The sequence below is a fragment of the Rattus rattus genome, chromosome 15 (genome assembly GCF_011064425.1).
Source record: "Rattus rattus isolate New Zealand chromosome 15, Rrattus_CSIRO_v1, whole genome shotgun sequence".
In the NCBI taxonomy this organism is placed as follows: domain Eukaryota; kingdom Metazoa; phylum Chordata; class Mammalia; order Rodentia; family Muridae; genus Rattus; species Rattus rattus.
In genome coordinates, this window is record NC_046168.1 from 71,117,792 (window position 1) to 71,131,248 (window position 13,457).

The 13,457-nt window shown below is 53.7% G+C and overlaps 1 protein-coding gene across 1 annotated transcript in view; it reads left to right on the forward strand.

The window, feature by feature from the left end:
- The window catches only part of Tcof1 (treacle ribosome biogenesis factor 1), a 31,370-nt gene extending 18,013 nt beyond the window's left edge, over positions 1-13,357 (forward strand). Inside the window, exons 17-26 of the mRNA XM_032885720.1 lie at positions 148-255; positions 4,357-4,540; positions 5,445-5,563; positions 7,570-7,792; positions 8,210-8,292; positions 8,895-9,078; positions 10,757-11,284; positions 12,134-12,228; positions 12,644-12,693; positions 12,930-13,357. Coding sequence (XP_032741611.1) covers positions 148-255; positions 4,357-4,540; positions 5,445-5,563; positions 7,570-7,792; positions 8,210-8,292; positions 8,895-9,078; positions 10,757-11,284; positions 12,134-12,228; positions 12,644-12,670 — 1,551 coding nt within the window. The 3' untranslated portion in view covers positions 12,671-12,693; positions 12,930-13,357. The remainder of the gene's footprint in view (positions 1-147; positions 256-4,356; positions 4,541-5,444; positions 5,564-7,569; positions 7,793-8,209; positions 8,293-8,894; positions 9,079-10,756; positions 11,285-12,133; positions 12,229-12,643; positions 12,694-12,929) is intronic.
- The last annotated feature ends 100 nt before the right edge of the window (positions 13,358-13,457 follow it).

Sequence of the window (13,457 nt, forward strand, 5' to 3'; positions counted from 1 at the left end):
TTTGGACCACCTGGCCTGTGAAAAGGCTTATGCAGAAGGCCACACTGTCCTTGGAGAACCAGCCCAAGAAGTGCCACTTGAAGCCACATTTCCCCCTTACCTGGGAGGCCCTGTCATGTGCTTATTCAAGTCTTGTCCCCTCCAAAGGATGGTATCTCCCAATCTACCAGAAGCAAACTCTCAGGTCTGGCACCCCCAGAGAAGAGCACAGAAGAGTCCTCAGAGAGCAGTGATGAGGATCTGCCATCTGGCCAGGTAGGCTCCCCTGGCTGGGCCAGGCTGGTGCTCTTTGCTAAGAGCATCTTCCCCTCAGGGACGGTCTCACCACGTGCAGGCAGCACCTCACAGCTCTTACCTGTCTTCTGAAACAGTCCTGGTGCGGTGGGGCACAGGCTTCACATCCCCAGCTGGAGCTGGGGATCCATGCTGGCCAGGATCCGTTTAGGACTCAGATGTTTTGTGTAAAATAGAGTTGGTCATGGTCCCTGGTCCTCTGCCTGAGCACTGTTAGGAGGGCACATTGTCCTGGCTGCCTGCTTGGCAGGCCAAGGATTGAGGAACCCAGAGCACTGCTGCCCAAGCCTCGTTGGTCCCCATGGACTGTTGGGGACCTAGATCCTCCCTTGCGACCTTTGTTGGAATCTGGGCCTCACCCCAGGTCAGGCCTGAGAAACTTGAGATGCCTTCTCATTGATTGTTGGTCCCTGCTCCTGCCTGGCCTTGTTCTCAAGGGTGAGGTCCAGGATACCTTCTCTGGCATCCGGCCTAACACAGCGACCAAGATGATACAAGCTCCCTGTGAACCCAGGCCCTTGTAGAGACAGCACCGCCCTCTTTCTGAGAAAGCAGGGTATTTTCATTTGAAGGAGAGGAGCCTGTACCTCTGAGAGCTCAGGAAACTTTTAAATGCTGACAGTCTGCACCTCCTCCTACCCAGCTGTCCCTGTAGCCCACTTCCTGGATGGGTTTTTGCCCTCTGGCTCTGCTGTCTTTCTGAGGCATCTCCCTCACTTCTAATGGACAGACTCTGCTGGGAGGGAAGGCTGCCTAGTGGGCTCGCACAATTAAAGTGAGCATTATCCTAAAAGTGAACTGTTAAAGTGGTCCTTTAGTCTTGAAGATCTAGAATCTTATTTTGGAAAAACAATGCCGGTAGTTATCCAGGTTCCCAGAAGGAATTCAGGGAAATGGGCGCAGCGCAGGGCACTCTCCTTTCCCTTTGGGAGAGTCCTGGCCTACTCACGATTGCATCATTATTGGGCGTTTATGGAGCACTTCTCTATTGGCACCTGGGGGTGCTCCTTCCTTGGATCCCTGATCTGGTTGGTTGTTTTTAATTAGCCTGTCAGTGGGAGAAAGGGCCACAGTTGCCCAGCCCTAGGCCAGCTCTGATCCCTGGTTCCATCCTGAAGCTCAGCCATGTCGTGTGGAGTGTAGGCCTCCAGCTGAGGCTGGCTGGGACATGGGGTGGGTACAAGTTAGAGAGAAATGGGTATGTGAGGTCATACAGACATGAATAGCATGGCTGATCCGTTCTGCGATATCGCCATGTAGCATACCACCTCATGCACCATGGGCCCTGTCGCTATTGAGTCAGAATGGGGAACCTGTAAAAATCTAAATTTTAGTATTTAGTCAAACCTTACATGGTTAAGTCTAAAAGAAACTCCTGCCTGGTCCCCAGAGAGCTCCCTTCCAGTCCCGTGTCTTAAACCAGTGTGCTGGCCTTCCTGGATGAGGTGCTTCTCTGAGAGCATCAAGCTCGGCTCCAAGTGAGACTGGGGTTTATAAACCTCAACTCTCCTGGCTGCATCCCCAGAAAGTGTCATTTCTAAATCCCCTGGGGAAGGATCAGCCCAGGGTCTGTGAACCAGCCCCCAGGTAATAATCCTCTTTCTCCTCCATGCGTGTGCATTTTTCTGGGGTGGGTCCCAGTGCTGAGGACACCCCCTCTACTGCATTGCACCTCTAGCTCCACAAGGCTGCTTTGAGAGAAGCTCTTGGTGACTGTCCCCTCAGCCGGCACAGCGCCACCTTCTCACTGTGCCCCAGACTAACTGGAATAAGAGCACAGCAGATAGGAGTCCAGCTAAGACAGAAGGCAGTGGGCACCGCCCAAAACGTCCCAAATCTGCCTCTGTAGCATCATTCCTGCAAGTGGGTAGGGTATCCCCATACCCTAATCTCTGCTCTTAGCACCCACAGGGAAGTGAGGCGAGATGCTCAGGTGGCTGTGGCAGCATTTTCTCTTCCACTGCTTTGCCTCTCCGATCGAAGCACGGCCCACACGTGCTGGGCTTTGTGCTGTCCCCAGGTGATCACACCCTGGTGGGGTTAGTAGCCCTTGCAGCGGCTGGGCGGCTAGGCATGGCCACATGCAGCACTGACCATAGAGCAGGGAACAGAGGTGCTACAGACCTGAACACTGCCCCTGTGCCCAGCCCAACCTCATCAGCCAGGCCGCTGCCTCCTCCGTGCCTGCCCTCCCTGCATCGGGATGGGGTGGTGTGGGCAGGTGGGGCTGGAGGAGGCTGCACAGAGCTGCTTTTAACATTCTAAGACGCTATTGTTTGCCTCAGTGGGTTTGCTGCCTCTCTTGGTCCCCAGCAATCTGTTCTTCTGTCTTCTCACATATATATAGATCCCCTCCCTCCACCGCAAGCCTTCTCCCACTTTCCATCCTTCTCCTTCTCATCACGTGGGAAGGAAGGCTCTGGAAGCGGCAGATCAGAGCAGCCGCGGGGGAGGCTGTTTGGCAGGGTAGGGAGGGCCTGAGCGCAGCCACACTTGGTGGGTACCATAGTGCTAAGCTTGTTGCTTTCTCCCTGTCTCACAGCCCCCGGGGTGCTGGGAGCCTGGTGAGGCACAGCAGGCAGGCAGGGTAGTGGGTCTAACCCTCGCCACCTTCTCACTGTGCCCCAGACTAACTGGAATAAGAGCACAGCAGATAGGAGTCCAGCTAAGACAGAAGGCAGTGGGCACCGCCCAAAACGTCCCAAATCTGCCTCTGTAGCATCATTCCTGCAAGTGGGTAGGGTATCCCCATACCCTAATCTCTGCTCCTGCTGTTAGCCAGGGCACAAAACAGCCTTCAACCAGCTCTTCTGGCATTGGGAGAGTAGAAAGTGGAATTCCAGTTCCCTAACTACTGTCTCTGTGCCTTCATCAGCTGGGACTTTGAAGGGAAATAGATCAGGAGTCCCCTGGTGTGTGGTGACATATTTGGGAATCTGGTTCGCTGCCAAACTGGCCTTCCCAGTACTAGGATGTGCCACTGCTTCTGTGTCTCGGTGAGAATGTAAAGCAGACCCACAGGTGAAGTAATGAATCAGGGCGTGTTAGAACATGTCTGTAATCCCTGCACTCCGGAGACACGGTAAGAATACTGAGAGTCAGAGGCCAACAGGAGACGTTGTCTCCGGATTTAAAAAAAAAAAAAGTAAAACTGAGCCCTACACATTATCCCAACCCTCGGCCATCCCAGGCCTGAGCAGGGAAGAGTCTTCCTGGTCCTTGTAAGCATAACCACAAGACGATATTACAGCTAGAAAGTTGACTGACTAGCAGGCCTTGTGCCTGTTTCTCCAAAGTATCTTATCTGATGAGTGACTTTTTTTATACTTGTCCTGTTTAAGAGTGAATCTAAATAAGGTTAGGGCGTGGTGATGTGTTCCTTTAATTATAGCACGGGAGGCAGAGGCAGGTAGATGTCTTCATTCAAGGACAGACTAGTCTTTATAGCAAAACCTGTCTCGAAGCAAATAAGGCCCACATATACTGTATTTACCATCTTGAGCCCTTAAATCTGTCGGCCCTTGGCTTCCTGCCCCACCCACCCAATTACCCCAGGCAGTTTGTGTACTAAAGAAACTACTTCCAGATAACTGGGGACTGCATGCATCTCAGGGAGGTTGCTATCTGCGTCTCTGGGGGTAGGGACAATAAGACTCCGGGGAAATCATATAGACAGGCTGCTACAGGAAATGCTTTTTAGAATTCCCCACTTAGCAGGTGGCCATCTAATGTCACCTGGAGAAAGAGGCTAAATTGGACATTCCAGTTCTCGCCTTGCTTCCTATGTGGCCGTGTGGCCCAGGAAGTCCTCTTTTCCTCTCTGGACGTAAGGCTTTCCCATTAGGCCAGTGCAGGGGATAGATGCAGCTTACCTTGGGGTCACGGTGAAGGTCAGCTGGGCTCCTCTGGGCTCTGAAGTGCCGTTATGGGGTGGGAGTGGTCTGGGAAGTCCCTGCTCCTTGAAGTTTGCTGTATAAAACCCTCCCTTACCCATTTCCCCTCCCTTTCCCCTGACCAAGCCTTTAATCATAGGGCTCGGTGTTTCTGTTTCTGTTTTTCAAGGCCATTAAATCCCCTCCAATTTCTGTCAACCCTAATCGTGGTCCAGCTGCCCCAATTCCAACCCCAGAACAACACCAGGCTGTGAACACAAGGAAGGCCCAGGCCTCAGGCAGCACTGCCCAGAGCTCCTCCTCCGAGAGTGAGGATGAGGACATGATTCCTGCCACACAACCCCCCACCCATGGTGAGTGTTGCTGCAGGTGCTGTTCAGCTAGGAGGGGGCCCCTGCCACGCATGCCCTCCCCGTTGAGACCAGAAGGGACCAGACACTAACCAGGCGGCCTAGCAGAGAGGCATTGGTGAGAAGGACTAGGGGCTCAGCCTTAGGCCCTGCATTGTTACCCTGAGGAGAGTAGCTCATCTGCCTTGATTTTGAAGGATTTATATTCAAGGCCTCTGTGTGCCGGCTCCAAGTTTGAAAGCTGGAGCATTGTGGTGGCTGGGAGCTCCAGCGACCAGGCTAGTCTAAAACAGAGCTGTGCTATAGCCAACTGGTGGGGTGCACTATTAGTCTGGCAGGGAGCTTCCATCCCCTTAGCATAGAAAAAGAAGATGGGTAACATTTATACTTGTTCTCGTCCCAGAACCTAAGGTGAACGAGTGTATTTGTATGTGGCAAGGCCCTCTGGTAGCGTAAATATCTTCGGTTATATATTAGGACGCTGACATTTCTGTGTTAAGTATGGCCAGCAGGATTCCTACTGTTTATTTGGCTAGTGCATAGTGGGGGCATGAGATCACGTTGGGCTGTGATAAACATCTCCCTCAGCACCCAGCAGCTCTCCCACTGAGTCCTGACTGTAAGCAGTCTCACTGTGGCCCAGCATGTTCCTTAGGAGTAGTAGCCCGCCCAAGAGGAAGAAGCTGAGGATAAGGCTTGGAGTCACTGCCACAGCAGCCATTTGAAGGCCATGAGCCTTATCAAATGACATGGTGACAGCTGCTGCCTGGAAGGTTTGGGGAAGCCAGCCCTCTTATGCTTCATTCCTAAGCTCAGCACAGGGCTACGGGAAGGGGAGTCTGGTAATTCCTTGCTGGGGAATCATTGGACTTCTGTATCCCAACGTGCCCCCTCTCCTACATTTCAGCCATCAGAACCAATGTGACTACGCCCACAGCCCTCTCACAAACAGCCGTCCAACCCAGCAAGAGTGAGCAGTCTAGTCGGATGCCAAAAGGCAAGAAACCAAAGACAGCGTCCGCTCAGGTACTGTCGGGTAAGACAGGGCTGTGGTAGGGACACTCTCTGCTGCCTTGCTGTGTGCCATCAGGTTGCATGCCAGTCAGTGGTTGCTCCCAGCCCCCTGGCACTGTCGTGAAGGCCTGGAGCCAAGCTCCCAAATCCCCATGGTGCTGGCCGGAAGAGCAGGCTGGTAGTCCAAAGGCAGGTGGAATCCCCGTCTTCCCAGCCTGGCGGACTGTGGGTTAGTTCTCGTCCTCCTGGCTTTGAAATGCTGAAACTGTGGCTGTGAGTTGCTTGCCTCTCAGCATTGGAATGGAAGTGACCCTACCATTTCCTCCTAGCCACCACGTTTCAGTGCATTATTAATATCTAGTGTAAGACTAGTGGACAGTGTTTAAATAAATCCCACCTGGGTTGGTCCCGGCCAGAACCTGGGCCCTCCAACTCCAAGTTCATTGCTCTGTAGGCCTAATGGGGTTTGTTAATGTGAGGGAAGAGTCCAATGCTCACCCAACACCCTGAGGGGCAGGAGAACGCTGTGCTGAAGCCCCTCCCAGCTTTGGGAGGCTGCCGTGCCTCCCTGTTCCTGGGTGCTTCACAAACTAGCCTGAAAAGAGCTTCGGGCCGCTGACTGTGTGACCCGGTGGGCAGTGAGAAGGTGCTGAGCATCTGCCCTGCTGGGCACTGAGGCTGCAGCAGGTAGAAGACCCTCAGGGAGCTCCTAAGCCAGCAGAGATACAGCATTAAACAGGGGAAAGCAACAAAAATTAGCTGTCACCAACTGCTGGGTGTCGCAAAGGGAACAGAATAGAACAGAGAATAATAGGTGACCTGCTTTAGAAAAAGGGAACAGGGAAGCTTCTCTGAGAACGTGAGCAGAGCCTGCCCTGCAGGAAGGGAACCCAGAGCTTCTAGAACCATAGGTGATCCACGTAGGGCAGGTAAGATGAAGTAGCAAGGGGGTCAGGCCATACCTGGACTGCTTTGTGTCTGTAGCTATGGGAGGCTTAGCAAAGGCTCATCTATTGTCTATGTGCTCTTCCTGACTGCTAGTGGGATGAGAAGGCCGGCTGCCCTGAGGGGACTGCCTGGCTAGGGACCTGTCTCAGAGGAGACACATCCCAGAGGAGGCAGGCGATGGCCACTGGAGTTGGAGCTCCACTGCCTCCAGAGAACAAAGCAATAGCTCATCACCTGGTACCCATCTTTCCATCTGTGATTGCTCCTCAGTCCTCCACCTCGGCCTCAGGGCCCCTCTTGCTTGAGCCTCCCTGCCCCTTTACTCATGCCAGCTGGCATTTCTGGCTCCGAATGGCACGGGTGCTGTTCTGAGAATCTGTGGGTCTCAGAGCATCCTCGTACTATCCGTGGGTAAGAGAGACTCTGCGTCTCTCCCACTGATGCCGAAAGCTCTTTCTTAAAAAGCCAGTAAGCATGGGGACACGGGGGGTGAAGTTAGCTTAGGAGAGTGGGTAGCTCAGGTGCAAAGCACTTGCTGTGCAAGCATGAGGACCTGAGTTCATTCTCCCGTAACCACAGGGAAAGCCAGGCCCAGTGGCAGGAGTTTATAATCCCAGTACTGGGGCGCATTAACCAGCCAGCCTCGCCTAATTGGTGAGGCCCGGTCACATTAAAAGACAGAAGGCTTCCCGACAACTCCTGAATTTTACTCACAGCTTCAACATGAGCCTGCGTGCTGGCCTGCTGACATATGTGTGTGAGTCCCATCAGCCTTTAGGTGCTTGTGTTTGAGGACCTGTGTGGACCATATTCACCCCACTCTCCTTCCACATTTTGTGGCTGGGTTCTTTCTGCCCAACTCAGTGAAAGGCTAGCATGGTTGTGTGTCCAGCCACAAGCCCTTACTTTACCTCCCTGGGCCTCAGTGGGCTGGTACGTGATGAGGAACTGTGGTTGTAGAACACAATGGGAGAAGTCGTGGGAAGCCATGCGGTGCTTCTCACGTGGAGCCTGGCCTGTCTCGTCCCTCTCACTGTAACTTCGCTTGTACTCTTTCTTTACCAAACTAGATCAGCAGTGCCGTGGAAGCACTCCCCGTGACGCCTCCCCAGAGCACGCCTGCCCAGTCCAAAACCACCCACAAGCTGGGGGAGCCCAAACTTGCTGAGAAGCAGCAGCTTACCCCAGGCTACCCCAAAGCCCCCGGGAGCTCAGAGGACAGCAGTGACACCTCTTCAGAGAGCGAGGAGGATGCCAAGAGACCCCGGATGTCCAAGTCGTCCCAAAGGCTGGGTGAGGACTCCCGAGGAGAGGGCAAGGGATGAGACAGCCTGGTAGAACTGTAGGCTCTGGGCTTGTTTATCCCCTGGTGTGACCACGACATCACGACTTCAAAGACCCGACTGCTGTGTGACAGCTGGCAGCTTCTTAGTATCAAGCTCCCGTTCTTGAAGGCCCCAAGTCCGAGGACTATACAGGGGAAAGCAGAGAAGCGGGAACCTCAGGAACCAGAAGGGGAAGTTATGCCATTCCCGTGTGTCAGGCCAGTGCTTCAGATAGCATGGGTGAACAACAGGAGGCTTCGTGCAGGAGGATGAGGAACATAGAGAGACCCAGGCCTCCAAGGCTTCCTGGGGGACTCTGCCGAGCCTGATTAACCGGGCAGCCAGGGACTCAACACTCAACAGGAAACCTCTGCTTCCACACTAGATCCAGACGCTTCCCAGAAGGAAACTGTGGTAGAGGAGACCCCTACAGAATCCAGCGACGACGAGATGGTGGCCCCCTCACAGGTAACACTTGCCTGAGTGAGGGCTGGAGCTTGGAGCTGCAGCTTTAGGCTTGAGCCACCCCTTGGGTGGAATGTCTAGACTCCCATTGCCAGGGGCCTGGGTAAGGTCCTGCCAGTGGGTTTCCCCTAATCAATCGGATAGAGCCTTGCCCCGTGCTCTGGGGCCCAGGGGAGAGATCCAGATGGATTCTAAGTCATGCCCAGAGAAGGCTACTTCTTAGTCTCTCTTAAGGCTCTTAAGCCTCTGTACAGGACAGGCTAGTGACTTCCTCCTCTGTGGGAAGTGGGCGTGTGGGGGCCAGGTGCATGGGGAGGTCTGTCGGCTCGTGTGCCAAGCGCCTTTGCCCGCTGAGCCATCTTACCAGCCCAAGGTGTTAGTGATTTTCCATGATGGTAATAGTCCATTGGCAATGCAAAAGTCCCCTTTAATGCACCTTAGTGTGCGTTACTCATGTAGTTTGGGAGGCCCACACCGATTTTCCCTGTGGGCTCAGTGTGCCCCTCATATGCTTGACTGGGTCACCGACTGATTTCCCTTGAGCAGGCCTTGCCCCTGGAGTATGGCTAGGGGCGCACTGCGTCTTTCACACTGGACTTCTTCAGTCTCTCCTCTCAGGTTATGTGACTCCCGGCTTAACTGTGGCCAATTCCCAGCCTTCAAAAGCTACTCCTAGGCCAGACGCCAACCCCTTGGTTTCCTCTGCTCCAGCCACCAAAGATAACCCAGATGGCAAGCAGAAATCAAAATCCCAAGACTCCACTGCAGACACCACACTCCCTAAAACCGGTGAGTAGGGGACAGCAGGACATGGAGAGGCAAGGCTGGTCCCTGCTAGCCATCGGCAGCAACAGTGCCACCAACATTTGTCTGTGTCCCATCAGAGTCTCTCACGTTGGAGCCTGTGGGGTCCTCTGAGAGCTGGCGGTACCTCAAATGAGGCTGGCGCCCAGGCCTAGGTGGCCAGCTCTAGGCAGCCTGGGAGCAGGTATACCCACCCATTTGGAGTTACTTCTCTGGGCTTGTGGAGGAGGCCTTGGCCTCTATTTGTCTGTACTGACTTCTCAGTACTGGGTATAGGGACTCAGAATGACTCAGACTAAGCCAGCAGCCTTGTTTAGAGGATTCAGTACATAGAAGAGACCCTAGAGGGGCTGGGGATTTAGCTCAGCGGTAGAGCGCTTACCTAGGAAGCGCAAGGCCCTGGGTTCGGTCCCCAGCTCCGAAAAAAAGAACCAAAAAAAAAAAAAAAGAAGAGACCCTAGATGATGCACTGGCCTCCAGGGGCTGCTCTGACTCGCTCTGCAGCCTTGGCAAGCTCCTGACCACCTAGGCCCCTTTGTCTTAACCACACAAGGCAAGAGTAATGCCACTGTGCACGGTCAAAAGCATAACATAAAGAAAATTGTCACATGACATTTGGAGGGACCCAGGGGAGGGGACTGTCAAGTGCCCACACCCCTGCCTTACATAACACCCCATCCCACTCCCCACCCCACTCTGTCAGTTTCTCCTCCAGGCAAACACTGCTAGGGTTTAACCCCTGAGCCCAACATGTAAGCCTTCTGTGGCCTGGGAGGCTAGAAGGGGTGCCAGGCCAAAGCTCTGGGCCGGTGACTTCAGCGTCCCGGTGCTGGGTCAGGGGCGGAGTTGTTGCTCACTTTCTTCCCCAGTGTTCTTGTCTATGTGAGAGGCGGGTGCAAGCGACAAGGAGACGTTTTCGAGGGGGCTGTGGAAGGTTTTTTTTTACACATGTAGTCAGCACACAATTATCAAAGGCAAGCAGAGGCGTAGAAAATTCTAAACAAAGGCTGCACCAGAAGCCACTCTGGCAGGCAGTAAACCTGCTTAGTCAGCCACCGCATGCATACACAGCACACTCAGAGGTCCCCCAATCTGCCTCTTGCCCCAGCCTTGATGGACTAAGGTCCCACTGTGTCCACAGACGGGAGCTGAGCATTGGTCTATAGGACCTTCTCGCGTATTAGAATCACATAGTTCACCATTGCGTGTCTAGCTTCTTGCTTTACAGTGAGAAACAGCTTGGCTGGTCAAAACCCTACACTAAATTGATAAAGGCAGTCCTAGAACAAGAGTCACTCGTGTCCCACCTGGTGTGTGTGTGTGTGTGTGTGTGTGTGTGTGTGTGTGTGTGTGTGTGTGTGTGTGTGTGTGTGTGTGTGTATGGTCTCATTAGCAGACTTCAGGCCCTCTCTTTAGCACTCTGGGGTCTCTGTTGATCCGCAGATGGAACTTGGGTAGGGTTTTTGCCTAAAGCTAGGCATAGGAGGTAGATGGAGCAGAGTGACCTGAACCTCAGTTTCCGCTTATGCAGTTGTAAAGTGGACACACACACACACACACACACACACACACACACACACACCCTGCCCCCAGTTCTCATATATTGTGCAAGTTTGTCCCTCAGCTTTCCAGACCTGTGACCACTAAGACCTGTGATCCACAGGTAGGAAAGAGGCCTCCTCAGGCTCCACACCTCAGAAGCCCAAGAAGCCCAAGAAGAGCACCTTGAGCTCACCAGCCCCGGCACAGACACTGCCGAACAGCATCACCCAGCGCCTCCTGGAGCAGCCCTGGCCCCTGAGTGAGGCGCAGGTGCAGGCCTCTGTGATGAAGGTCCTGACAGAACTGCTGGAGCAGGAAAGGCAGAAGGCCGCCGAGGCCGTCAAGGAGAGTGGGAGGAAGGGCCGGAAGCGGAAGCTATCAGGGGACCAGGTAGAAGCTGGGGCCCCAAAGAACAAGAAGAAGAAGCAGCAGCTTGCGGCTGGGGCAAGTGCTGGTTCCCCAGAAAAGGCCTCCAGGACTTCCAAGGCAAAATCAAAGCTGAACAAAGGGAGTGCTGGTGGCAAGGGGAAGGGGTCTCCTGTCCCCCAAGGAGCCAAGGAGAAGCCCGAAGGCAAGCTGGGGATAAAGCTTGAGAGTGGAGAGCAGAGTGACCCGAAGAGCAAGAAGGAAAAGAAGAAATCCAGTAAGAGTAAGTGACTGCTTCCGGTGCATGCGCTGTGGCCGTCTCTATCTTATTCCTTCCACAAGGGACAAGCGCCCAGGAAGTGCTTTGTCCAGAGTGGCAGGCATCCGGTGGCAAAGCAAACTATAGAGCTGGCCCTGCTCCCACAGCTCCTCACAGTGCCCAGCACTTAGCCTCAGGCTTTTGGAAAACAAACTCAACCCCAACTCCACAAGATGAGGAACAGGGAGCTCTCTGCTCCGGCCTGTCAGTAGCAGAGTCCACGGCCAGTCCCAGGGGTGTGCACTGTCCCGTGTACTTATCCAGAGCCCATCTTTACTCTAGGATTCAGTTCTTCAGTGAAAACAGCCATTTGTTACCCTTCCTGCCGGAACCTGCACCTAGTGGGGCTTCCGAGTTGCCCTGGCAGAGTTCTGGTTCCATTTTCTAAGTGGAAAACAGGCTCTGAGAAGGAAAGGCCGCCAGTGCTGGGCGGTCCCCTCTTCAGTCTTGGCTTGAGACAGGGCCTCCCTGTGTAGCCTTGACCAGCCTGGAACTTAGAATGTAGAACAGGCTGTCCTCGAACTTACAGAAATCCACCTGCCTCTGCCTCTCGGGTGCTGAGATTAAAAGGGCACACCACCATGCTATATATAGATATGTAGCTCAGTGGTAGAGAACTTGCATAGCTAGTATTGAGGCCAGTCTGTGTAGTCCACAGACAGGAAGAATGGAGCTGGGCACGTGGACGGTATCCTGGCCCCATCAGGGCCTACTTCCCTGTGGTGTAGGAGCTGGGAGCTGTCTTGGGCCTCCTGACAGCTGGCCCATCAGTGTCAAAATCTATTGCTCAGGAGGCTCACTTTCTTCCCTCAGAAAAAAAAGACAAGGAAAAAAAGGAAAAGAAAAAAGGAAAAAAGACCTCAGCCAAGGACTCTGCCTCACCGGTCCAGAAGAAGAAAAAGAAGAAGGTAGATTGCGTACCGGAGGGGTCTGGGTCAGGAATTTAAACTCTTCCCCTTCCAACACCAGGTCCACGCCACCTCTCCAGTCCCAGGTCCTAACGGACCGTGTGAGGAAGAGCAGGGGACGGGTGGTGGGGGAGACCTCTGCAGGCAGCTTTCAGGTGAGAAAGTGCCTGACCTCCATGTCCTGGTCAGTGGGGAGCCCACTGAAGAAACAACTGTCTGCTTCATGGGATCAGAGACTGTTTAGCCAGGGCTGGTAGCAGCAGGTCTAGATCCTTACACTTACAGGGGTGTGGATCCTTAGAGAGCCCATGAGGTACCACCCCTGCCTCCAGGGAGCCCTGTCCTTGGCCTGTGGGACAGCGGTGGTAAGGGGAACCCACAGAACTGATAGCTTATTGTCCTTCTCTCCCCACAGAAGAAGACAGCCGAGCCTGCTGTGTGAGGGCCAGGCAGCGCACAGAACAGGTACTTGACTGCGTCCAACCTTTCTGGGCAGCTGGGTAGGCCCAGTAGGAGGGAGTTGGAGAGAGACTCCCTTCCTCGGGTCTGGGACTGTAGATACCGCAGCAACATGCAAAGGGTCCACCCTGAACGAGTCTGCTGGCTAAGGAGCTGGTGCCCCTCCCTTTTTGTTTTGTTCCCTTTTGTGTAGAAAAATGTCAGGAAAGCTGACCAAAGCCTGGTTTGTTTTCTTCTCCTAGAGTCTTGGCAGAGCGTGACCATCCCCAGGCCTCTGACCTCTGGCCACTGTGAGTTGGGACTGGACTTTTTAATTTGCCCTTCCTCGGCAGAAGGTGATGGCTGGCGTTGCTGCTAGCCAAGCCAGTGAGCCTGCAGGGAAGCCGCAGTTCCAGGAGGAAGTGAGACAAGAACACACCCCCTCTGAGTACTACATGAGATGTGTACAGTATATATATTTTTTTAAGTGACTTGCCTCTCCCCGTTCAAATCAACATGCGCAGAGGCCTCGGGACCTCCCTCCACATTATTCTGCAGACTCAGCAAGGTCCTGTGTGTGGTTCATCCCATACCCTGGATCCCTGACTTATCCTGAGGCCTTGTTGATCAGTTTTTCCAACTGTTTTGTTTTTTTAAAAAAGAACTCAAAATAAAAGACTTTAAATATAAAGGTTTTCATTCCCCGTGCATCTGGGACTTGGACTGTTACTGACCACTTAGGACAGACAATATAGTGACCCTGGACCCACACAGGCCAGCACTCAGGGTTC